Source organism: Wyeomyia smithii, chromosome 3, assembly GCF_029784165.1.
Source record: "Wyeomyia smithii strain HCP4-BCI-WySm-NY-G18 chromosome 3, ASM2978416v1, whole genome shotgun sequence".
NCBI lineage: Eukaryota > Metazoa > Arthropoda > Insecta > Diptera > Culicidae > Wyeomyia > Wyeomyia smithii.
The window spans coordinates 28,753,570-28,780,699 of NC_073696.1; the positions used below are offsets into that span (position 1 = coordinate 28,753,570).

A 27,130-nucleotide genomic window follows, 5' to 3' on the forward strand; every position below is an offset into this window, starting at 1 on the left:
TACACCAAATATAAAAACATTGTCGTTTTTATCGTTTTTAATTTCGAAAGTTTTATGTCGTCGGAATAAATAAGAGTTTTTACATGTTTTAGAATAAAGGAAATTTCGTTTACAAATAATATAAATAGTAGAGGGCCCAAGTGAGAGCCTTGAGGAACTCCTGAGGTTACCTGAATAGGTTTCGAAAGTCTACCTTTAAATTTGACTGTTCGTTGAAGATCTGTCAAATTCGATTCAATCCATTTGAATAATTGAGGATGAATTCCAATTTTTCGTAACTTGAAGAGAAGCAGGGGTATATCAATGCGATCGAAAGCTTTACTGAAGTCAGTATATTAGGTTTCAACATAATTTCCTTTATCCATTACGTTCAAAGAGAAGTTAATAAACTCGAGTAAGTGAGTTGTTGTTGAGCGCCGTGTTGCGTTGGAGTAATTCTGGGCACGTGTACAGGCACATTCCACGTGGACAACTCAGAGTAGGGTTAGGGGTTAGCAAATGCCCACGCCTGTCGACAGTAATGGGGGGGGGCACAATATTGTTTAAAAAAAAAATGGAAATCTGCCAAAAACAATATATTACCCTGCAAAAAAATGTACAGCTGTTCTGATTTTGGAGGCGTTGTCAGCTGTATTTGTGATAAATATGGCCTCTTTTTAAGACAATTTCAGGTGAAAACCGATTCATCTTTTTATATGTATTTTCTTTCGTTAGCAGAGAAACTTCGATTTATTTTCAGACTAATTTATTATTATTTCTCATAAACTTCGTTTTAATTCTTTGAGGCACTTTCAACTAAATTTAATTTGGAATCAGTTTCGTCTTCAGTCTCATCCATCTATGAAGCTAATTTTAGCTAAATTTAGAATCAATTTCTGCCTTCTATGAGAAGCTTTCCCCATCCATTTGACTGAACTCAAATCATTTTCTTTTTGTCCTATTTCTCTCATAGGAATTACTTTATTAATTTTAACCAAATGTATAATCATTTTCTTAGTTTTTTTTCTGGATTCTAGAAGCTTTCCTTTGTATTTTTAGTTAGTGTGAGACTTAGTTTGCTTTATCCTTTTTTTCGGAGGATTTTTTAACGTGATTTTAAACGACTTTTTCCTTCTGTTTTTTCTTTACCTAAGAAGCATTTTATGCCCTTTTTAGCTAATTTATGATCTTGTTTTATTTCAATCTTTTCATTGAAGGATTTTTTAGCCTTTAAGGACGTTCTTCAACCCTTCTGAACTGAACTAAGAATGCTCGCATAGCTTTTCATCAGGAATGTAGCGTCACCAGGAATGTAGCGACTGTCACTAGGAATGTAGCGACTACCCGTGTAGTCGCCACCAGAACTTGTGATCTTTGATCGTATCTAAAAATCGATCGAAGCACTGTACGCGCAGAGTGATTGCGGGAAATCACTCCATAAAGAGGATTATTTTATTTATGTATAGTTACTTTAACGCTAACCCTAGAGTGCAATCAAGGAACAATTTTCGCAGATCCAGCTCTTTTCTCTTCTACCATCTAGATCTTCCTCAGCTTTTCGCTATTTTAGTACCGTCTTAACACAGTCTCTCAAAGTCTCAAGACGATTCTCGCACTCTAACTATTTAGTTCTTTGGAATCCCAAACAAACTTGCATTTTACCCCCACACATGCAACGATTAGCTGTAACCTGTGCGGTTGCAATTTTAACATCGGATGGAAAATTTTCCTAATTTTGGGTACCACTGCAAGAGCGTGTACAGGTAAAAATTACTATGAATTGGGTACTACTGTAAGAGCGTGTTATTCGTTTTTTCGTTTGTGAACGATATTGTCGCGTTAGACTACACCTTGTAATAATTTTTATGTCATGTTTGTAGATTAATTGTTAGAGTTAGGTAGGTCGCGGTTTTCCTCGCGGCTGTGATAAAGGGATATGCTGAATGCTGACTTCAACATCCCGGCGGGTTTGTTTTGGTCGACAACGGAGCAGCCATCGTGGGATATTCAATATAGCCTTGACCACGATGAGATACGCGTCGTTTTGTTTACGTTCTGACAAAACTTCAGAACAGAGAGAGCTGATCTTTAGTCGTCGCTTAGTACAGCGGAAAAAATACAATGCTGCCACAATTAACAATTATTCGCTATTAAATATATTAACATATTCTCGCTATTGAATACTTCTAGGTCGAAGTAGACTCTTTTGAGTAATTATTAAACCATATTTTATTCAAACGGAATTGAAAGTTTTCTCAATGGTCATAATTTGAATTATCGTTTTTGTTTCTTGGAGCGCATATTTGCTAATAAGTTGGTTTTTAGTCATCTTTCAGTACAACGCAATTTCTGTTCGCGATAATTTGATTGGCTTCACCCTTTTTTTTCAAATTATCTGATTTCCCCAGATTCGCAAAACGTAGAGTTATTCTACGTTTCATTACGAGCCTTTACGAGTTTCATATCGTTTTGGCAACCAGTGACACCGGACCGCTTGAGCTCTGAGGGGCCATCCAAATTCAACGTGGACAGATTTTTAACGATTTTGACCCCCCCCCTCCCCCTACGTGGACAACTGCTCATACATATTCTAAAAAAAATGTATGGACCGTGGACATTACCTGCTACACCCCCCCCCCCAACTCTCCACGTGATATAAGGATGTCCCCAGAGCTGTTATCTCTCAGCAGCTCAGAGGGAAGTTAGGTATGATCTTTTTGTGACAAGGTGGGCGGAGGAGTTATATTGAATTCGACGTAGCATTCTTTCTGAAAGACGAAATTTTTTGCAGAGAAAAGTACGCTAAAAATACATTAAAACATCGCACTAAGCTTTGCGGCGGGAACTGTCGAAATCTTTTTAATTGTGGCATTCAGCAATCTTCTGAAAGCTCTTCTAGCACATAACCAATAACTTGCATTCTCAACGCGAGCATTTTTCTAGTGAGATGCTCGTTTGTTATCAAAGCTGGTAAGAGCAGCGATTTTTTTTGGCAAATTCGTGAATAGTTTTGTGTTTCCTACAGACATGGAGTTTTCTCTTTGTACCAAAAGACGAATCCTGCGAAGAAACTATATAGAGCGCAGTCAACATCATATAAAATTCAGTCACAAAGGTATGAGTGATAAATAAATTGAATTCGACACGGTGATTTTTTATCCAAATATTTTTTTATAAATGTTAAGTTTGTTTTTTTTTTGTGCGCTTTTTTTAGGACGAGGCGCTTTGAGATTTTGTGACTAAATTCTACGAAGTGGGGGGGGGGGATCGAAAATCATCAAAAAAATGCTACGTCATTCAAGTATGCTTCCTAAGAGTACAGAGAGGGAGGAAGCTTAACCCTGAAAGGGATTGGCTGTAGTCTCACTCCACCAAACCTAAGAATTTACTTCGGTGAGAAGGTTTCCCGATTCAACCACAACAGACCAGTAAGGTGAAGGTGGCCAAAGCAGAGTCTAACAACGGCTGGACTGCTCAAAAGCGACAATGAACCTGAAGAATGCTGAACCTGGCGATTAGAACGCTGGCGGTCGGTTGATTCAATGACCGACCAACAACTGACGAGGAAAATGGCCGTCCCTATGCGTCGATAACAATACCGACGTCTATTGGCAGCGGATGAACTGGCATAGAAAAGCATAAAGCAATAACATACCTTATTTTAGAAACATCACTATGAATAAAATTTAATTTGTGTCATATCCTGTAACTGTCACAATTCGTTAGTAATACATTTGATCTTGTTCATATTTCCCGGCTGTACGTTCTCCCCAAAATTGTAGAACAAGCAACTTCGAGACTGAACTTGTTCCTCTGCAGATAAAACTCTGCAACGACTCAGTTGCCCTTCTCGTTACAGTTACAGGGAAATATCACAACGAAAAGTTAGAAGGAGTTTGAGACCCGTTGTCGACTACAATCGGATCGGACGAACTTTCAAAGGGCCTTGGGCAGGTAAGGACGTAACAATGCTGACGGAAATAATGCTCAATTCATATCCTTTCCGGTACCGATTGCATGCCAGGTGCACACGATGATTATATACGGGAGCAGAATGGAAAAGGTAATACAAGTCACATGTTGGTACGCAGTGTATCGTCATCAAATTTAATTTCCTTGCCAAATATACTCGCGTCAGCTGTACCGCGCCAAATCAGACGAAAAAAAGTTTCGTAGTGACGTACTCGCGAAGGTAGTACACGGGAGCTGATAGACGATGCCGGATGTGGGTTAATTTAGCATCCGCTCGTTCTAACCATTTTTTTTTTTTTTTTCGAAATGTTACCCTCCTACGCGACGTAACTTTGTTCACCGCTAAACAACGCTTTCGGGTGAGGCGACGGGCCGAGAAGCTAACGATCCGTGTGAAGCTGCGCTTCCAGCAGAGCTGATTTGAATTTATGTGACACGTGTTTGATGAACCGGTATTCTGTAATACGAGGCAGAAAGCAAGCGAAAAAAGAAAGCAACATTGAGGGGCTAAATTTTCAATGAAAATCGACTGCTTATCCGTTTTTCCATTAGAAAGGATTCACAGCCGTTTTATACCGCTTTTAGCCTTTTTCGTCGTCAGCTTGCTTGCTCCTCTGCCAGCACCAAGCATCATCATAAATTCAAATCAATGAAAAGGGGAACGAGTTAACTGTTCTGTTATAAAACAAAATTAAACGGATGACGATTGAAACCGGCACAATCATTTCCTGAGAGGTATCGTATTTACTCTCTCTCTCATTATGAATGTTTCCAGTTGAACACGTTTCGTCATCATTTGACGAGATGAGAAATGACTAACCATTCAGTTGTATCATCTCTGTTATCCGATCTGCTCGCTATCCAATCGTATTTCACATGGAAAATTGGGTCAAAGCCCATATTTTACTGTCGTCGTAATATAAAGAAAGCAACGAACAAAAAAAAACCCTTAACTCCCAAGTAAGTTAGTTTCCACCACCACTGTCGTAAATCACGGTTGGTTTGCCTCCTCGACTTCTCTTCCGGGAACACAAGAAGCTTCCCCCCATCTGTCGTCGCTTCGAATGTCGATTGGATTTTCCGTTGGCTTTTATCGAGCTTCGTTGTCGAGCCCTCGCAAGTCCTCGTTACACACTTCGTTGTTCACACAATGATTGCATAAATTGTCTCGAATTGTACAAGAAAATAAACATCCGCATGTTTGCACGTGGGAGATTATCTCGGAATATTATTGATTTAAAATATGGCACTGCATTATTGCTTGTCACAAGGTATTGTCTGTCGTACGGATATTTGCTGTGAAAATTTTACCGCCGTATGGCCGCACTGCCGGAGGACATTTGAAGTAATTTTATGAGCATAAATTTGAGCCGTGCAATAACGGCACCATAATGGAATGATTTATGTAGGGAACATTTTTTCCCATTTTGCAACACAATGGAGAGGGGTTTAAAGTTGATCGCTCGGTAAACTCGGTGCTTTTTTTTGTTTAGGATGATAAATACCTACCATACAAGCGGATTTTATCGCCCGAGACGTTGTGTCTATCGTAGTAGTGTGCGACATTTGTCTGCAGTTTGACTCGGGTTGTTGCTTCAACAAGTTACCATCCGTCTCCATTGTCAGGTTTAGCGATGGAAACGCCGTGTTATTTGTTAAGAGAGTAAATATACGAACGAAACATCACAATCCTCAAGGTAGTGTAAAGTATACTTGAAGCATTAAGTTTAACACCTTTTACGAGGTTGAGCTTGTTTGGTTTGGCGTGGTTTGACATGAGGCTTCGTGACTTCAAATTATCGTACTTTTTGTTAAAAGCGCTTAAATCGGTTACGTGTTTTTGACGGGTGCTCCTTATAGGCAATTTGAAAAGTTTTCGAAGTAAATAGAAGTGGTAATCATACTGTTAGTTAAGATAATGCTGTAGCGGAAATATACAAGGTTTCGTTGGTAGTACTTCAGTAGGTAAAAAAGCGAACGCGACAAAATCCCCTTTCGAAACCAAACAAAAGGATTAAAATCACAGAAATCGATCTATCAACACAGAAAATCCGCTGTCAACAAGCGCAATATAATATGATGGAATGCCTGTCAATGAACAGCTCTGTCCACAATTCGCTATCGAGGGCACCAGTAAACCAAAAGCCTCCCCGGATGTTTCTTCGGCTCGGCACCGCAAATCCGTGATCCGATTCGGTCGACTGTTGGAACAAATGATGATGGATTGATTTTCACCAACCAGTCGCTGCTAATCTGTGTGGTGGCAGGTGCGCACTGATGCATCACGTTTATCGGAGCCTGTATACGCACGGACGAGATGAGTAAGCCTGTGGGAACGATATGGCCGCCGAGCGACAATAATTGCAATCCCAAATCCGCTGTCATCTCAGCCTGTAGCGGATGCACTGTGCGCCGTGCCACACCGTATCTCGCACACATCTGCTGTCGGCACAATATTAAACTTTCATATCTCTGGCACTGTCTACCCGCGGCATGAGTGCATTTGGCACTGCATACAAAGTGGAAGTGCATTATCCCGCGCATGTTGCGTATGCTGTAAGTCCGGATTCACGTTGTTGCTTGAGATTAGTTGCAGTAAGTTTCAGATGTATGTTGTAGTCCTTGAGACAGTTGTTAAGTGGCTGTTGCTGTTGGTGCTGAAAATAATCGCCTTGCCGTACAAACTGACTGACTGACTGATGTTTATCTCTTCGAGTTATTGAAAATATTTTCGTAAAAATGAGTTTGAGTAACACCAGGACGAAACAGTCTTGATTAATCGATTTTTGGGGAGTTTTATTACAATTTTAATGAATCATTACTGTGACAAAAATTCTATTCCACATAGGCTTTTTAATATAAGCTAGAGATGGTCGGGGTTGATGTTTTTCAAACCCGTACCCGACCCGAACCCGAATTTTTTTTTCGGTCAAAACCTGAACCCGACCCGAACCCGAAATTGTGAAACCCGAACCCGACCCGAACCCGAGATTTCATAGATTTTATAATCGGGTTTCGGGTTTTAATACCCAAACCCGACCTGAACCCGACATTTTCAAACCCGAACCCGAAAATATTTTTTTCACAAAACCCGATCCCGACCCGTACCCGACACTTTTAAAAATTTTCAAACCCGAACCCGTCGACCATCTAAAATATAAGCATCATAAAAATATTCTGATAACGAAATTATGCACAGTTGGAATTTACTGTCGTATCTTGGCAATTTATAGCCGAGAACAGCACCACTAGGTGCTCGGTTTTGAAAAACAATGGCAGCTGTCGCATTTTCACGCAAATCTCTGTTTAAGTGCGGCAGAATCATGGTTCCCATTATCTTTTTTGCGGAACTCCTAATAAATTAAGGTTAAACTGTGACAGCTCGGTTATCATGGTTGCCATTATCGAACTCAAGAATCATTTTTCATTCCATACGAAGTGTACATGCCACTTGGACACGACCATCACAGATTTTGCTCAAAGTTGGGAGAATTATTTATCTACTGTCTCTTTGAAAAAATCCCAATTTTGGTGTCGATTGGAACTCTCCCCGCTCTTTAGGACCCCCACCCCCTTTATTGCAAAGTCACGCAATTTTTGTCAAAATTCTCTTTTTTCTTTTTCTTACAATTCATAGACGTAAGATATCGGAAAAATACTGATAGACGATTTTTGAAGAAAATAAACCAAGGAATCCAGAAAAAATATAACTTTTGACCAGAAGAGTAGCCAGATAAATTATTTTTGTATTTGAAAACTAACTTATTTTCGGCAAATGCAACTAATTTTATTTTATATTTGATGATTTCATCGTATTCTCGGAAAATTTTACGTATGAAGCACTTATCACCCCGTGATAATTTGATCCAATCTCGAGATATAACATTTTTAAGGAAAATTAATTACAAAATATAAAACTATTTTCTTAAAAAATGCTATATCTCGAGATTGGCTCATATTACCACGGGGTGATAAATTTTTCTTACGTTAAATTTTCCGAGAAATACGATGAAACCATCAAATTTAGAATAAAATTAGCTGCATTAGCCGAAAAATGCAAATTTAGTTTTAAAATACAAAAATAATCTATCTGGCAACACTTCCGGTCAAAAACAATATTTTTTCTAGATTCCTTGGTTTATTTTTTTCAAAATTCACCTATCTTTATTTTTCGGATGTCCTACGTCTATAAATTGTAAAAAAAATAATCACGAAGTTTACAACTTTTTTCGTAAAAAATGTTATAACTCGAGATAGGCTCATATTACCTCGGGACTATAGTCGTTTCTTATTTAAAATTTTCCAAGGAACACGATGAAATCAGCAAATTTAAAATAACAATGGCTGCATTTGCCGAAAAATGTAAATTGAGTTTTCAAATACAAAAATAATCTATCTGGTAACACTTCCAGTCAAAAATATTTTTTTTTTTGATTCCTTGGTTTATTTTCTTCAAAATTCACCTATCACTATTTTTCGGGTGTCCTACGTCTATAAATTGTAAAAAAAATAATCACGAAGTTTACAACTTTTTTCGTAAAAATGTTATAACTCGAGATAGGCTCATATTACCTCGGGACGATAGTCGTTTCTTATGTAAAATTTTCCAAGGAACACGATGAAATCAGCAAATTTAAAATAACAATGGCTGCATTTGCCGAAAAATGTAAATTGAGTTTTCAAATACAAAAATAATCTATCTGGTAACACTTCCAGTCAAAAATATTTTTTTTTTTTGATTCCTTGGTTTATTTTCTTCAAAATTCACCTATCACTATTTTTCGGGTGTCCAACGTCTATAAATTGTAAAAAATAATGATCACGAAGTTTACAACTTTTTTCGTAAAAATGTTATAACTCGAGATAGGCTCATATTATAAAAAAAAAAATTCCAAGGAACACGATGAAATCAGCAAATTTAAAATAACTATGGCTGCATTTGCCGAGAAATGTAAATTTAGTTTTCAAATACAAAAATAACTTTGCCGTGTCAAAAAAACTATTTTAATACTAAAAAAACAAAAAAAAAATAACTGGCAACACTTCCGGTTAAAACTGATATTTTTTCTTGATTCTTTGGTTTAATTTCTTCAAAAGTCACCTTTCAGTATGTTTCGGACATCTTACGTCTATGAATTGTAAGAAAAAGAAAAAAGAAAAAGAAACAGGGAGATCCCACAGAGCGGGGGGTATTCCAATCGACACCAAATTTGGGATTTTTCCAAAGTGACAGTACATGAATAATTCTCCTAACTTTGAGCAAAATCTGTGATGGTCGTATCCAAGTTTGTGCTTTTTCGTGGTCACTTCGTATGGAATGACCCATATTGTTTTGGCCTTTGATTATAATCAGATGAAATTTGCACAATGAATCCGATGAAATGAAAGCTTGTTAACGACAAATTACGTAGCTGGCAACACCGAATGCAGCTGCAGGATTTAAGGGATGTTAGCTTGATATATGCTGCTACTAGAGAGGTCATTTAGTGTTAGCTGTCGTATTGAAACAGTCATACTGGGCACAACCATAAGAGCGCTTGTGAAATCTCTATTACATTGCCTGAATAAAAAACTGACATGAAGCATTCAAAACCCAAAAACTAGGCTCTGCTCTCAGGTATTTACTAATCTCGTACGTAAAGAAAACATATTAACTATTACCTATCGATATAAAATCTGAGTCAAATATTCAGCTAATAGATTTCAGCTAATTCATATGCGCTCATTACCTGTCTGGTGAAAATCATCGTCTTCGGAGTTTAAGAACAAATTCGTTAGTGGAAATACAGGCTGATTGGTTCCTTGTTGGGAGTATTTCAGGGCTGAGAGAGGGCCGCATTAGATTAAAAAGAACTTTTCAACGTATATGCCTTAACGTTAACCTACTCAGAGTGATTCAACTTTTGAGTTTCTTGAATAGTGGCTCCAACTTCAAATGTATACTACTTAGAGACATTCTACTGATTTAATTTAAAGTTTATTGTAGTACAATAAATCTTCTACAAAACTACGCAATAAAAACCTCATAACAAACTACTGTAGGTGAAAATCAAACGATTGACCATTGACCAACCAAATTATCACTATTTTTCTTATTTTGAAAATCAATATCAGAATGTAGTCACACGGGGCACAACCATAATAGTGGGCGATATCATTGTTTGAACTGCCAGCTACTACTAGTTTTCTACATGCGATGAAATGGTTTTCGAGTACGGATTGTACACAAAACATGTTTTAAACGTTCTCTTTCTAAAATAAACGGTCTATAATATAAGGTATATAAACATAGTAGCGAAATAAGACTACTTGAACTACCCAAGACTATTAGTTCTTCGTCAACCTTGCGATCGTGGCTTTGCACATAAGTCTTCTGTTAACTCTACAAAAATCATGGTACTCAGAAGAACTTGTTTTAAATTGCAAGAGTTTCTTAGCAAAAGAATGTTGAATGCGCGCCTGCAGCGTTGTGATTTTTCCTCGTCTGCAATTTGAAGTTGCGCTGGGCTGAGAGGGCCCGCTACATTCCTCGTGGACTCAAATCGTCATTTTAGACTCACCACTCTAAACCCCTCGTAGACATTGACTAACTTCAGCCCCCCTCCCGCTTTTATTTAAATGGATATTTTTCATCGTTTTTACAAATGAAAAGTTAAAAAATGTTTAATTCTTTGACTTATTTGGTGAGTAACGATAAAAAATGTAAACAAAAGAAAACACATAAATAATTGCAAATCAATCCAAAATTTCTTAAGCTATAGAAATAAAAAGCCATAGCGTAAAGAATCCCATCAAAATTCACACAGAAAAATAACACAATAGATTTCCTAATCCACCCTAAAAGAGTTGTTAACCGCTCGAAGAAACCAAATGAGAAACGGAAAACAAAAACGGATTTAACAAGAACAGGAAGCTTTTGTAGAAGCTAAGGGAATAAAATCTTTTCTACAAGTAAGATAAAAGATTTAAAAATAAATACCCCAAGCTTAACACAAAATGTATGAAAACGCTCCGAGTTGCATACTGACTGAAAATATTTCAAACAAGAAAAATAAAAATAATATAATTTAAATTTCAGGAAACCAAGAACACCCAGACAAAACCACATAATTCAACAAAATTATTTAAATTTACCTTAAAAAGGTCGAAAAGTCTAATTAAAAATTTATTTTAACGTCAAAAAACTTTGTCGTCTAGTTTGAAAAGCAGAAAGAAAACACACAAAACTTTGTGCTGGAAACATCCCTAAAATCCAGAAGAAATTGAATAGAAAATTAGTATGATCAAAGTATGATCAAAGTTTTGTAGATAGTCAGCTTCGTTCCGCGGCGAGTTTTATTTGAGCAGTGAGTCCTCCGGAGTCCAAAAAGGCACGATTTTCCGCCATAGGACCTCGACGAATTTCTCTGCTAATGTCGTTCTCGGTAATCACCAGTTAGCCTAGGTGCACACACTTGCCAACTTCCTCGATTCCATCCCCGCTAAGCTGAATCCGTGGTCGGAGATTAACACGGTCTTCTCTGGGGTCAATTGTAGGCTTCTGTTCATCATCCCGATTCGGGAAATATCCATATTGAGTGGTATAATACCACTCAATATGAGAATTTCCGCAATCAGAATGATACCCAGGGGCCAGAAATTAAGCCTTTTTGAAATCCAAGATGACGACTTCTGTTCTCTGGAAAACATCCCAAAATTATCGAATACCACTGGTGGTCATCTGGGATTACAAACAGGCCTAATTACTGGCCCCTGGGTATCATTCTGATTGCGGAAATTCTCATATTAGGTGGTATTTGGCCATTTTGGTCTGTTATTAGGAAACCAGAAGTTGCCATCTTAGAATTCAAAATGGGGGCAATTCTTGACTCCTGGGCATCATTTCGATCATTGTAAGCTATTTTTTGGAAAAATTGTTTCAAATATGTGTTTTTCTTGGGCGGAACCCTTCTCTTGCAGAGACGAGAGAGGTGTCGTTCCACCATAGAAATATTTCCTGCTCCCAAAAACGTCTACATGCTAAATTTGGTTAAATTTGCGAGTCGTTGAATGCAATAAAAGCATCACAAACATAGTTGGGTTGGATTTACGTCACGTTGAGTAGAAATGGCGTCACGTTGAGTAGAAAAAACTGGTTCCATAATTTTCAAATAGAAATGTTTGCTACAGAACGCTGATGATCGCACCACCGGGATCATCGAATATTTTGCTTGGCCGCACATAATAAATTTGCTTTCCGCTCTGCCCTCCGGCAGCTGTGCCAGCAAAATATCCTGCAGCATACAATGGTACCAGTTGCTGTCGTATGCAAAATAGAGGTAAGGTGTTCCGCAGTGCCTGAAAGTTGACTCGTACGCAGCTCTCGTTTCCTAATGCCGCGTACCTCTAACGGCCATACCCGCTACCGTGTGACGAACAAGAATCAAGCTGAGTTTTCTACACGCAGTCTTTTGTATCGAGTTGTGTGTGGATTTTTGCGTTGAAGGCGTGGCCACGCAGTCTCGAGAAAGAGAAACGAAACAAAACACTTTGTTGAGTCAGAATTCGTAGGCAGTGAAACCAAGGAAAGAGCGAGGTAAATGTATGAGAAAGCTTAACCTTAGAACTTTTCACCTATTTTCACCATTAAGCAGTAAAACAACAATATTAAACATTATATCAAACAATTTTCACACCTTTTATCTATCCACCGACCAAGGATGGAAAAAATCACTCACTCATACAATCGTTTCTGATTTAATATCGCCTGAAAATCGTTTGGAAGTTTTCATTTATCATGATGAGCTTGCTTGGTTACCGCTATAAACAGAAATCGGTAGTGATAATTTCAATAGAATCAATAGCGAAAATTTCCACTTCTCGATGGTGAAAAAAAGTCAGCGATTTTTTTCGGCTCGATTTATTTATACTCAATGATGAAGTAATCTTTATTACTAGTTTCCTTTGTCTCTTTTGTTGAGGCTCAGAGCTTTCTGGTGCTGCTAGCCCCAATCTTGCAATCACGTCAAGATGCTTAAAGGCGAGGTGGTGCTTGAAATTTCCCGGTACGTACGTATTTTTGAAATACGGGCAACGCAGTTTCGCAATACAGTTAAAATTCTCTTCCTACCTCCAACACAACACTCATCATAATATCTCTCTGATTCCTCTTCATATTGAAATTGATAAACTGGATAAACTCGAGATACATATTTTGGAATGCCACTACGCTCTATACGTTAAATATTCGCTCTACACACCAGTTATATAAGTGAAAACTATCAAACGAGCGAAAATACGCAAACAAATCAAAGCAATATCAAATGATAATTTTTCGCTGCGGATTCGCTTGTGATTATCAGAAGCGAAAAAAAATCGTTTCCGACTGCTGAGAAATTATCACCTGAAAGATTTTTTCCATTCTTGCCATCGACATATAAATGACTAAGATGCATTAAGTCGTTCACTTGCTATAATCGTTTGAAATCTGACGCAACATTTGCCAGTTTCATTTTCAATTTTACAAAATGTAATCCAACATAGAAAACAAAGACGTAGTCCTACGTTAAAAGAGCGGAAAGGTCACAAAAAAAATTAATCCAAATTGAAAAGAAACCGTTTAAATGAGCAAAAAAAACGACTCTAAACCCGGCAAAATAACCAAAAGCAAAGAGCTCAAAGTAGCATTTAATAGCTTAAAAAAGTACTACAATCTATAGAAAATACCAATTTCAAAAATGATATATATCAAATTTAATTCAAAAGAAATAAAAACGAAACGTCTCTGAAGTCAAGAATAGAAATAATGGTTTTAGACACTTCATTTAAACAGAAAAGATTAAAAAAAGTACGATAATAAATTAGCCTAGAGGGCTGAAAAAGCTTCCGGAGTAAGAAAAACCTAAATTAATCCACCTAGCGGTCAGACCCAGCCTTTCTCATTCAAACTTATTATTTGTAAAAAGAGATTTACATGAACGCTTCAATCCAAGAAATGTGTATTCACTTTTTGGGTTCTAAAATAATGATGTTGTAATATAAGTATAAAATATGAAATTTGATGTAATGTTAATGCTCAATAAATAGCGCAATTAAAGTAATAATTCTTAATTTCGAACAATTCAATCACGAGCGATACCGGAAACATTCAAATGGTACGATAGCACATTTAAATAATGTTGTGGCCACATATATTGATCAAAGCAGGTATAGTTTTAAATAGCCTTTGAATTTCTTTTCTTTCCATAACTTTTGAACCACATATCAAATTGTTATGAAGTTTGTTATTTGTAAGTTTGAGACTAGTTGACTCGTTCGTATGACACTAGTTATGTTCAAATAAGTCGTGTAATCTTTGAGATAATAGAATTTCGTTGTTTTATTAACAATTTAATACATAACGGTTGCTTAGTTCGATTATAAGCAAATGAAATGGGAACGTATAGGGCAGCCAAACTTTGAAACCACGTGTTAAATCATAATTCACCAAGTAACCCTTAACTAGCCCGTCCAACTGATATCAATAGTGTTCAAATCGGTTGTGTAGTTTCCAAGATAATGAAGTTTCGTGATTTTCACATTTCGATACATTACAGACGAAGTTACAGTTCGATTACAGTAAAATTCAATAGGGTGTTATGAGTCAGCTAGACCTTTCATTTGACACTAATTTCGTGAAAATCGGTTCAGCTTTCTCTGAGAAAAGTGAGTGAGTTTATGTATTCTTCGAAATATGTTTCGTTTCATAGCTAGATTTCACATTTTTAAACATAACAGGCAAAGTAATAGTCCGATTGCAAAAAAAATCAATAGGGTCTTATGGGGTAATTAGACCTTCCAAATGACACTGATTTTGTGAAAATCGGTTCAGCCATCTCTGAGAAACATGAGTGAGATCAAACACTCTCCAGAACACGTTTCTTTGAATAACTTCTGAACCACACGTTCAATCTTCATGAAACTCAAAAGTTAAGAGTTTTTTAAATAGCTCGTTTATTTAAAACCGATTTTTGTTGAAATCGGTTGAGTGGTTTCTGAGATATTGATGTTTCGTGGTTTTCACATTTTTGAACATAACCTCTAAACTAAAAATCCGATTGCAATGAAAGTCGATAGGGTCTTATGAGGCAACTAGACCTCTCATTTGCATTTAATTTCATGAAGATCGGTCCAGCCATCTCTGAGAAAACCGAGTGAGATTGGGAGAGCGTTACATACACACACACATACACACACACACATACACACACACACACACACACACACATACACACACACACACAGAAAATGCTCAGCTCGTCAAACTAAGTCGATTGATATACGAGATTCGACCCTTTGGAGCACTTTTATACCTTTGGTTTTTCCAGTGATTGCTATACCTTTCTAGGAGAAAGGCAAAAAACAGAATAAGATGTCGGAGATTAGTCGAAAATTATGTTAAAAAATCCTTTGAAAATAAAAACAGATAAAGCAAACTAGGTATTCTAAACTAACCTAAAATGCATGGGAACGCTCTTGGAATCCAGGAAAAAAAAACCAAAAAAAATTATGAAAACAATCTTAATTTAGGTAAAATTTATTAAGATTCAACGAATAGAAAATGATTTAAATTCAACCAAATAGTTGAAGAGCGCTGTTAAAGGAAAGGAAAAGGTGAAGCAGAAATACAAAACTGATTCCATATTGAGCTTTTGAGAGTACCTCAAAGAGATGGAACAAAGCTCATGAAGAATGAATTTTAATTTGCCTAAAAAACTCGAAAGTACTCCTACTAACCAAAAAAAACGCAAAAAAAAGAAATCTATCTTATTTTACCAGAAATTCTTGAGAGTTTCTCGTATTATAATACATGTCCAAAGAACCTTTTCAAAAAGAAGAGGCCAAATTTATCTCAAATATAGTTGACAACGGCTCTAGAGCCAGAACAGTATAAGTTATATAACAGGGTAATATATTTATTCACTACACTTTTCACTTTTTATTCACTTTCACTATTTAATTCTATCACTTTTCACTTGCAAATACGTATTTCGGCACTGACATAGTGCCTTCGTCAGTGCTTATTTGGACTGTGGAGAAAATAGCGAAACCCCAAGAATTTTATATCTAATTAGGTAAACGACTGGGGCAAATTTTAACTCAGAAAACGTAAACAACTTGAGAACTTAGGTAGAGAAATGTGCAGCCTGGTGATCCATGCCTTGTCGGGGAGTTTTCGGTAGAAATTTAAAAAGCCAAGAGAAATGATTACCCTGATCTCTGTTAAGGAGGGTAGCTGGGTTTTGTTTGAAAATTTCTAAACTTTCTGCGACATCTAATTTCCAAGGGGATGTTACTGATCGAACTAGACTAATGTTGTCGGTAGTCATAGCGTGATCTTCATGATACATATGTTTGGCTATTTTAGATCTGAAATGGTGAGTTATAACTTTTTCTGAGTCTTTCTTAGCCTTTACAAGTTCTGAAGTATGTTCCTTAAACCGGATGTCTAAATTTCTTTTTGTTTGGCCAATGTAAACTTTATCACAATGTGGACATGCAACTTTATAAACACCTGCCCTATGTAATTCGTCAATAGTGTCTTTAGTAGACCCCAACTTTGTTTTCATTTGATTATTTCTACTACTGTAGATAATATCGATACCAAATTTTCTAAATTTTTTACGATGTTGACGAGTGAAACTGACGTCATATTCAACCACTACTCTTTTCCGATTTTCTGTTAGCGGAGTGAGTGTTGTGTGAGATTTCCTATGTTGGATTCGTTTCTTTTCATCATAAATGGCTTGTATGGCTCTTCTATTATATCCATTCTGCTCACCAATATCAAAAATATATTCCATTCCGTTTTTCTTACCTTCATTACTGAGAGGTAAAGGTTCCATACGGTGGATCATATGGTGGAAAGAAGCCATTTTATGCTGGGAGGAGTGGTTAGAAGTGTTAGGTATTACCCGCTTAGTATGTGTGGGTTTCCTAAAGATTTCGAATTCAAAGTGGTTGGAGTTTTTAACAACGACTACATCTAAAAATGGAAGCCTGTTGTTTTGTTCAATTTCCAAAGTGAAACTGGACATTTTATGAATACCTTTCAAAATTCCCAAAAAACTTTCCAAGTCCCCCTGTTGTAAAATACAAAAAATATCATCAACATACCTCCACCAACGATCTGGTAAGCAGTCTTTTTCATTTAGTTTATTTTCCAAATGTGCCATAAAAAGCTCACATAAGAAAGGTGAAAGAGGATTCCCCATCGGTGCTCCTTTTGTTTGTTTGTAAAATTTCCCACGAAATGAAAAATAATTGTCTTCCATGCAAAGTCGAGTTAACTTCAAGTAACTGCGTACTTTAGTTTTCCAAGGGTTGTCACATTGTTGGGAAAGAAGCCAATCTTCCAAAAGATTTATAGCTTCTTTCACTGGAACACTCGGAAAAAGTGCTGTGACATCAAAAGAAACCATTATCTCGCCAGTGTTGATGCCCCCCGATGATTTTAAATTTTCAAAAAAAACTCCTGTGCTCTTAACAGATCGACTAGGAAATTTTTTCGGCATTGATTGAAATTCCTTGACTAACCATTTTGCCAATTGTTCTGTTGGTGCCCCCACCGCAGAAACGATTTCTCTCATTTCATTACCAGGTTTATGTACTTTAGGGAGACCCTTTATTCTAGGAAGAGAAGGGTTCGAAACACGAAGATTTTTCAAAGCGTCACCAAAAATAGGTTGGCATTCTTTGATAGTTTTTTCAAAGTATTTCACCATGTCGGTAAGGGGGTTGACTGTATGGGCCATTATTAATTTTCTCCAACATTAGTTGATCGTAATCATTTTTGTTCAAAATAACAATTTTATTCCCCTTATCAGCTTTTAAATAAAAGACAGGTTTATTACATAATTCTTTGATTGTCTGTAAGTCTGTGCTGTTATTTACAAGACGTGGACATTTTTTTAAATTATCCAAGAAGGATGTGCGCACTTCACTAATTTGTGCGGTGGAAAAATTGCAACTGCCCATCCCACTTTCAATATCAATGATTGCCTGTTCAACATTTGGTTTAGAAAAAACAGCAAAGTTGAGGCCTTTGTTCAAAAGATTTTGTTGCTGTTGTGAGAATTCACACGAAGATCGATTGACCACAAAATTTTCTATATATTTTATCTTAGTTGTCATTTTACTACTCTTATTTCGTAAAAACAACTGGTTAATCTTTTTTGCACCCAATTTTCGTTTTCTTTCCCCCTCACACTGTTCTGCAACTTTTACTTTGGTTAGGAATTCTGGGAACCCAAAGGGAAACTCTTTGGCCAGTTTTAAATGAAGGGAGTAGCACTCTAAAGTGACTGAATTTAATTTTCTATAAAAAAGTTTTATACTTCATTGACTGATTTCCATGTTTTTGGAACAAATATCATGTCCACGTGGTTATTGACATTACCCATTCCCCCCTCCCTCTTATCGCCCCTTACACATGTGCATCAGTGAATTTTTTCCTTAGCCATTACCGTTTTTTCAGAGACTTTACCCATTCCCGGTGGAGAGGAATTAGTTTTTACCTCAAAAAATGAGCTTCAAACTCCTACTGGTAGGTACCTATGATTCTGACGATAGTCGAAAAAAAATTAAGCTGTCTGCAATGTTACCTTTCACTACAGTGTCTGAAATTTGGACCTGCCCCAGATGTCTTGTACCTCTACTGGCACCAATACTAGAATTTTGTTATCCCACAGCCGCAGCCGCAGTGGCGTGGCTGAGAGTGCTGCACTTCCATTACCTGCTCCTATCCCACACGAGAATTCGATTGACCTTCTTCCAAGAAGCAATACGATACAACGTGTAATTTTGTTGTGTGAGTTAGAGCTCTATCGGTCCGATTCCCCTGGTTACCAACATGAAAAAAGATTTATCTTTCGTAAAACAAAACGTAAGATCTCTTTGGGTTTTGCGGATCTGTTGGGATGAAATAACTTTTTTTTCCTTGTAGGAGCCTATGACCACTACTACCATTAGTTATATATATTTTGTTGAATTGAATAACTTGCTAGAAAGGATAGAGCCCATCAGAACATCGCGAACAGAAAGCGGGCTTATAATTGGTTTAGAGTCCTGTTCGGTTTTTAGATTTTTATTCTACACCACTGTATCGTAAATTTCTCTAGAGGCGTAGTTCTACGCCAAAAACACATAGAATTCATACAGTTTTCATACTCACATCTAGATTAAAGCTTTTGATGTAATTTATTCATATTACCCAATTGTTGGCTTCAAACGCAAATCCTTGCAAACAATCCGTATGTCAAACGTTGAACTCTAAACTATACTCAGAAAGCCGCGAAAACTCGGTTGAAAGTAGCGCTCCAGTATAATGCCAATCATAAAGTTCTTCTGTTTACGATCCGTGCCACAGGACGTCGACTGACGTTCACTACGCGATTCAAAAAAAAGGTGACAAAGACAATATCACGTCGATTGCAAGACTAGCACTTTCTGAGCTTCAATTTTATGCGTGCCATAATATTATGAATTTGATCTCACCCACCCAGCGCAGTTTTTATTGTCATTGTTCGCAATGTACTAAAAATTAATAAGAAAAATAAAACAACAGTGCTGAAACATCAGTTTGCGATGCCATAGCATTTTCTACCAGAATGTTAGCTAACTATTTTTGAAGAAAAACATCCATAATTGAAAATAAATTTTATCACAAATGTTTCTAATGGATTGTGAACATGCTGTTCTCGAGTTGTGTTTAACCATTAAAACCGTTTCTCACTCATCAACAGGGCAACCCGAAAGCTCATTAAAGTCCGCGCCCTCGCTGTCACGGACTGCAGATATTTTCCCCAGCTCTGCTCTCCCTACCTTCCGGTATTCGCCGCTTAACAGCAAATCGACCGGATGGGTGGCAAGCGGTTGCAGTCATAAACTATAGATAGTGCTAGAAGAGTTTACTGAACATTATACTGCGGCACATTGCAATTTAATTATCGTTTATTTCATTTACCGAGATTCGTTTCGTTTTTTTTTATCGCTGCGCTCAATTTCGACTAGCGGAAATCAACTCGCACAGGTTGCAACAGTCCGGTTAGGGTTCGAGCGGCGATTCCGCTGGCAGCGCTTCCGGTGGCCTTTTTTTGTTTCCCTCACAACAGATCCGTGAGGAATGGTTGTTTTTGCTGCAAATCGAATGTCTGTGCCGCTTTCCCGTCCGCGTGGTCTGATAAATTAGGTTCGTGCTTACTGATGACGTTTTTCGGTGCTCAAGTTAGTAAAAGAAGCAGCAGAGAATATTATTTTTGGCTGAACGAATCTACGCCAGCAGCGGTCTGCCGCTGACAGACGAACGGACGAGAGACAGGGAATATGGAATGTGCACTTCGCCGGAGCTGTGTAAAGCCGAACCAGCTCGAGCCGTTTCTGGTAAAACTTTCCGGAATTTCCTTGCTCTGCAGAATTGTGCAATGGTTTGGAACGTACGTCTTTTGAATAATTGAATGTTGAATTGTGTCCCAAAGCGTTTTCCATTTATCTTGCCAGTGACCAGACCACAGTGTTGTTCTTTGTAAATCAATTTTCTTTATTTGTGTAGAATGCATTCAAGCATATCTATGCGAACGAGGTAGGGGGTTGGTAATTCTGACACCCACTCTAAAGCGAAAAGAAATATCGGACTAGTTTGCTGAAACTCAAAAAATGTAAGTCACAAATGCATTATAGCGACTTATTTTATACTACTTGTACTTGTTCTGTTTATCATAAAAAGTTCCCACTGTGAACCCATTTACATGGCGACCGTGCTTTAATAGCTCAACGTAACGGGATTTGCGATATTAAGATCGGCAAAGAACAGATAAAATGTCAACCCTTAATCAAGTCCTCGGTGTTCCCTGCCAGTAAGACATTAAAGCAACATCCCTCACGGCGGCGGGTACGACCCGGAAACAGAGGGCATTCCTGCTCGAGTTTAGTGCTGACAGCAGTCAAGTGGTTGTTAATTTACGTAGAAAATTTACGACATTACAGATTACTGCACGAAATGGGCGGCTGAATCGCAGTCCTAGCTTGCCGGTGCCGGTACGAAACCACGGTTGGCCACAGAGGCCGTGTTAATAATGAATGAGATTGCTACAACACGGATGTGGTTGGGAGAGAACCCATTCCAACAACGGTGCCAACAATCGAAACTAACGCTGTAAGGTCAGATAGATTGATTGCTTTGCCTCAGACCTTTCGGGCAGCACCTTCTGTTATTTTCACGAAATTAGGTGTGGATTGATAGCAATTAATTAGCGGTTTCTCTGCACTGAGCTTAAATGCAAGACATTGAACCGTGAAAGTTTTTGCGTTGATAACATAATTCTGTAACAACATCGAAACAATTCAAACCAGTTAAACTTACATCCGGGGTGGGGAAACCGCTTACGGGAGCAAACAGCAACAAGTACCAAACAAACAACAACTCCACTAATTGCTATTAACACGGATATTGTTTTTCCTGACTTATTTCCATTTTGCCACTTTGCAGAGCCCTTGCTGAAGGCATCCTGGCGGATAATCCCCACCTGGTGCTGCTGTTCTACCTAGCTCAACTATTTCTAAGGGAACTAATCAAAAGCCACCGGCTGGTGCAGGTCATTCCTATGGATATGTCCGGTTACTACGGTAAGTACTCTCTCGATGTTGCTGTTTTTATCGTAACTCATTTCCCGTACCCATTTCGTTTCCGCACTCACAGATAATCGTGCCGGTCCGTCGAACCTCGGCAACGTGATAAGTCAAATACTGTTATGCAAACAAATTACACCCGACTTCAACCAGGAGGAACTGTGCAGCATAACGAAAGATTCGCAGGAAATCGCCCGGATACTGCAGGATCTGCAGGAATTTATGCCGCAACAGGAAACCTACCTGGGTGAGTGCGAGATAAAAAAAAATCAACAAAATGCAGATACATTTTCTGTGGTAAAATAAATAAATGGGCAATTGACAATCGATACCATTTTCATGATTTTAATTAAAAGGTGTAGTTCTTCATGTAATAAATCATTATAATATCAATGTTTAATTACGAGTTGACGCGGACTGGCCCATTAAAAGCGCTTCTAGGTAATAAAATAACATCGAGTATTGTGCAACCGCACTCGAGTATGTCGATGAATTGGTTATTTTCATATTCACACTCTCAATTAAATAAATTATGCAATAATGAGTTATGCAATTCTGATGGCTGAATATTTTTCAAACCACCAGAAGCTCACTGATTTTTCAATTCTAAAGCATTCTTTATAAGCTTCACTCAACTTTAGCGAAATGTTTTAAGTCATGTTTTTGGTATCCTGAATTCGAGTTCCTTGCGCTTTCGATATCAATAGCTTGATTTTTTCAACGAATGATTTTCTTTGTAAAACAACAGTTTTATGAAAGGTGAAAAACTTGGACGCCGTTGGGAAAACACCTGAAAATTTTGTGATGGAATATTAAAGCATTATACAAAAATTCAAGTTTTCTCATCCTGAATTATCCGGTAACATAATTATTCGGTAACATATGCGTATCCAACTCGTCGTTGGTTGACGCTAGATTCATTTCTCTCTTTCTATTTCCGTCTAAAGTTGAATCTAAGTAAAAAAAAGTAGGAGGGTGGTATTCAAGACACGACCGCATGACGTTGGACTACGGTATTCTTATATTCCATTAAAACAATTAATAGAAACAATTGCAACTCTAGTATTTGCTGCAATTTTATCTAACAGTGTATTTCTGAATGTTGAGACGTTAAAACGTTATAAATAATAATATATACTAAAAGAATGGATATCTTTCATTTAATCGCTGTCATTTCATACATATTCGAATCAACCCTTTGTTTGCTGCACTACCAAGACAATCAAAAAAATTTAATTGAGCGAATTGGTAAAATTTTCCTATCTAAGCAAAAAGCAAACTTTACGAAACTATCTGAAATTGATTTTAAATTTGAAAATTGTTTGACATTTAATCGATAAAACTCATGCTAGGTTAGTTCCAGCCCAGCATATAACTTCATGTATTTGAAAAAAAAAACGTTTGGTTCAATAACTCAATATAGCAAGAGAGCTCAATCACACGTTTTTCGGTAGTTGTTATCAAGGTTTGGGCAAGTGACAGGAAAATATCTTAACTTCTTCAGTTGTGATTTAGAGCATTTCTAATTGTTTTGTTATTTTTCACGATAGCGACAAGTTTGTTTCTTTCTCTGTGTGCGAGAAACAAAATCAAAACCGCGCACCGAGAAACAAAAACGAAAATTTAATGAATGCTCATTGAGAAAACTTGCAACTCTTTTTACCAATAATTTATGATACTCAAAAGAACCCGTTTTGATCTAAATCAAATTTCTAGTAAATAAGTGTTGAACATTCATAGGTAGTAATTTTTCATCGATGAATAAAGACTGGCTGAAGAAGTTAAAATCGCTGCTGTAAAATCAAATTCACAACTGTGTTCGTTAAGACGTTTTAATATTTTCAATGACAATAATAATCTTCGATAAACACCCGCTATAGTTATTCACACACATGCTATAACTATCTAAACACGCGTTAAAACTATTCATACACACGCTGTAGCTATAGCTATCCATACACACGCTATTCCTTTCCATACATCCGATACAACTATCTATACACACGCATAAGCTATCCAACCATGTGCTATTACTATCCATACATACGCTATAACTAATCATTACACACGCAGCAGCTATCCACATACAAGCTATAACTATCCGTACACACGCTGAAGATATACACGCAATAGCCATAATATGCTACACATGCTAGTGTCTTACACACGCTATAGCTAGCCATACACACGCAACAGCGCCATCCCTATCATCGCAAATGTCATAGCAATACAGATGCACATACGCTATATGTGCACACTGCACACACACTTAATGGCGGTAGCTTTCCTAGTGGCGGTGCTGGCTCGTGCAGTTTCTGGCTGTTTTCATCCAACGATATCTGAATTGGATTACCGCTGGTGGGGTCCAACTCAGATCGAAGGAGAACCGAACTGAATGAAGAAATGCAGCTTCCCACTACCTCCGCCGCTGCTGCCTGATACCACCGCTCTGGTTCTGCTGCACCAACTTAACTTAACTAGTTTAGTATCGAAAACATATTTAAATTATTATATGACAATCTTGCGCAATATTTCCCCTATCAATCAAGCCATTGGTGTTTAGAATCTGTTCAGTGGTAATGATAAAAGAAACATTTTGAAACGGTGTTGAAACACCTGTTGCAGCTACCGAAAGCGAGCTCGTTATTGGTTGAAAGCTGTGAGACTGTTTACAAAGTCAGATCAATTGTATCCGTTAGTGTCGACTGTGCTTGTGAAGAGAGGTGGTGATTGGTTGCTCGGTATGATTTAGACAATCGATGTGATTTATCAATTTTTCAATAGTGTATCTCGAACAATAGGTTTTTTTTTGTTACATAAATTCAACCGTGAAAGAATTTTTGATCGGTTGATGCCAAAACCTCGAAATTCTGAAAAGAAATGACTGATATATAAGCGCTCAAAACCTGACCACTTTTCCCTGGTTTTCCCCGCTTGAATTACTAGATTTTCAAATTCAGGTGCCTAACTTCGATATAGACGTTAGTCCAACGTCAAAAAAGTTGTCAAAAATTGTAACCCTAATATTTTCTATTTTATTTTAATTCAATAATAATTGAAAGGTTTTGTCAAAATAAAAACAAATGGAATGGCATAACCCAAAAAAGTTCTCGAAAATTGAGCTCAAAAAGTCAAAAAGCGTTTCTAAAAGCCAGTGTGAGTAAATATAAAAACAAAAAGTGTTGGAAAAAATCCGGAACTTGGCTCCGAATAGCGAAAACGCGCTGCTAAAGAACATAAAAGACCAAAAAAGAGAATATTTCCGATTTGAACCTAGAATACACCCCTTGCCAATGGCTAGGAAACCGTGAAAAAAGAATCCAGAGAAAGGCGAAAATTGCATCTCAAAACCTCCTTCCTAAAGTAGAAAAAAAGTCCCGAAAGGCCAAACGATGCTGGAAAAAATGAAATGAAATGCTTTTTCAACCAGGTAGAGGAAAAAAATAGAATGTCAATAAAAACTTTTAAAGGCAACCAGAAATAAGAGAAAAAAATGAGCTAAAATATCAAATTCTTTCAGTTTGAAAAAGCCGAAAAACTATAAAACAGTAATAAGTTGAAGTTGAAGAAAAACAAAAAAAAAAAACATAAAAGTATCCAAACTGAGCTAAGAATAACAAAATAACGAAAACAAAAACTAGAGAATGGCAAAAAATAAGAACCGTGCTCAGAATGCCTTCTGAAGGGCAAACATTTGAGATCATGTTCAACACAAATTAGTAAAAAAAACACTTCTAAAATCCAGTGTAAGTATAACCAGAAAATGGTCACAAATTAAGGGGGGACCCTACACTGGGAAATCGAAACATAAAAAATTTTCGTATTTTTTGACGTAGAATACGTCTTACGGCAACATATACAGGGACCCAACTTCAGGCTTGTTAATACGATAGATTATCGTCGATAATCATCATCGCCGATACCGATAACGTCTGCTATCGTTATCGACGATGACGATTGCGTCTTCAAACGTTAACGTCATCGACGATAACTGACGTTATCAGCTCACTAACGTCTATCAGACCAAATGCACTAGTGCCTATATTTCGGTTGCTAAAGCTAGTTTGATTTTGTTGGTTACAAAATAACCGCACCGAGCGCTGCTATTTACTGTTGGAAAATAACAACTCAAGGAAGGAAAAATTCTCGAGTAGCAACGAATCCATAAGTTTGGCAATGCAACGAGCCGATCCGTTGCTATAGAACCAAATGCAGCTTTGTTTGTGTTGCTATCCAAGACAGCAACCAAAGCGAAAACAAACTGCGAGTTCGTTTTTCAGTCGTTATTGATTCGATACCGTCCAGTAGCTATCGCCCTTGGTAATGACGATAATGTCTAAAGACGTTAGCGTCATCGTTGATAACGATAGCAGACAGTATCGTTATCGGCGTTTACGATAAGTTATCGATTAACAACCTTGCCCAACTTCAATACAAGGATCCAATTTCAATACCGAAAACATCGAGAGCGTCACGAAAAGTGTCCAATTTAAACTCAGTCAGTTTCCAACCGATTTCTGGCATTTTTGCAGCAATCGATTGGAAAATCACTTAAGCACCCGTCCAAATGCAGAAAATTGTAATCTGATTGTTCGAACTATTGTACTACAGTGCTTTTTCGATTTTATCACGGTCAAAATAAATTTTATCGTGAATTTGGTGAAACCGTGAATTTGGCGAAATGAAAAAAAAATTATTTGGGTTGGATTCAATTGACATTTATAATATTTTGAGTAAAATGATGCACTTTCATAGTTGAATGGAATAAAAGTTCAAGATACAAATAAATAAACAAGAAAAAGTTAGTTTATGATATTTTTCTCCATTGAATTTTCGTGCACTGCCTCATGGCTTTTATATATGCAATATCAATATGATTTGTACTGCAAATTCTTTAGCATAGCTAGCAGAGTCTAATACTTGTTGTGAAGTTGTGAAACCGCTAGATTTTATAATTTTTAAATCCACGCTCTATGAGAACCAACCTGTAGAGCTATTTGAGTTGTTAACAGATCTTTTTGCTCAACTGCTCGAATAATACGTAATTTTTGCTTCAAAGTCAATAAAATACGTATGACACGGTTCATTTTTCTCAAAACTATGGCATAAATTATTTGTAACAGATATGACACATGGTTGCCTCAGAAAATTGATCAAGTAAACTGATTACATAAAACTATATACATGCAAGGACACAAGGAACAAGTGAAAATAATGTTTCGAATACCTTTTCTGCAACTAGAGGTATATTATTGTTAATTTAAAGCTTTTTTAAAAAAAGCGTGATAAAAACGAAACAAAACCGTGAGAAAATCGAGCGTGAATTTGGCGAGTGGTGATAAAAACGAAAAAGCACTGTATTAAAAATTGTTGAACATTTTCGAAACACAAATGTCGACTTTTAATTGGTCGCTTGCTGCCTTTCTTTAATAAGGACGACACAATGGAGTACCTAGTTAGCCGGGAATGCACTCTTTGGGCTATATAAGAGACTGTTTCTCCTGAAGCAAATCAGTTGATTACATCGATTCTCTGC

At 37.2% G+C, this 27,130-nt stretch overlaps 1 protein-coding gene across 8 annotated transcripts in view; it reads left to right on the plus strand.

Annotated features, from left to right (window-relative positions):
• LOC129732921 (uncharacterized) overlaps positions 1-27,130 on the plus strand; it is a 391,879-nt gene that overhangs the window by 348,092 nt on the left and 16,657 nt on the right. For all 8 annotated transcript variants that reach the window (XM_055694379.1, XM_055694375.1, XM_055694380.1 and 5 more), the window contains 2 exons: positions 21,455-21,591; positions 21,665-21,841. In XM_055694379.1, coding sequence (XP_055550354.1) covers positions 21,455-21,591; positions 21,665-21,841 — 314 coding nt within the window. The remainder of the gene's footprint in view (positions 1-21,454; positions 21,592-21,664; positions 21,842-27,130) is intronic.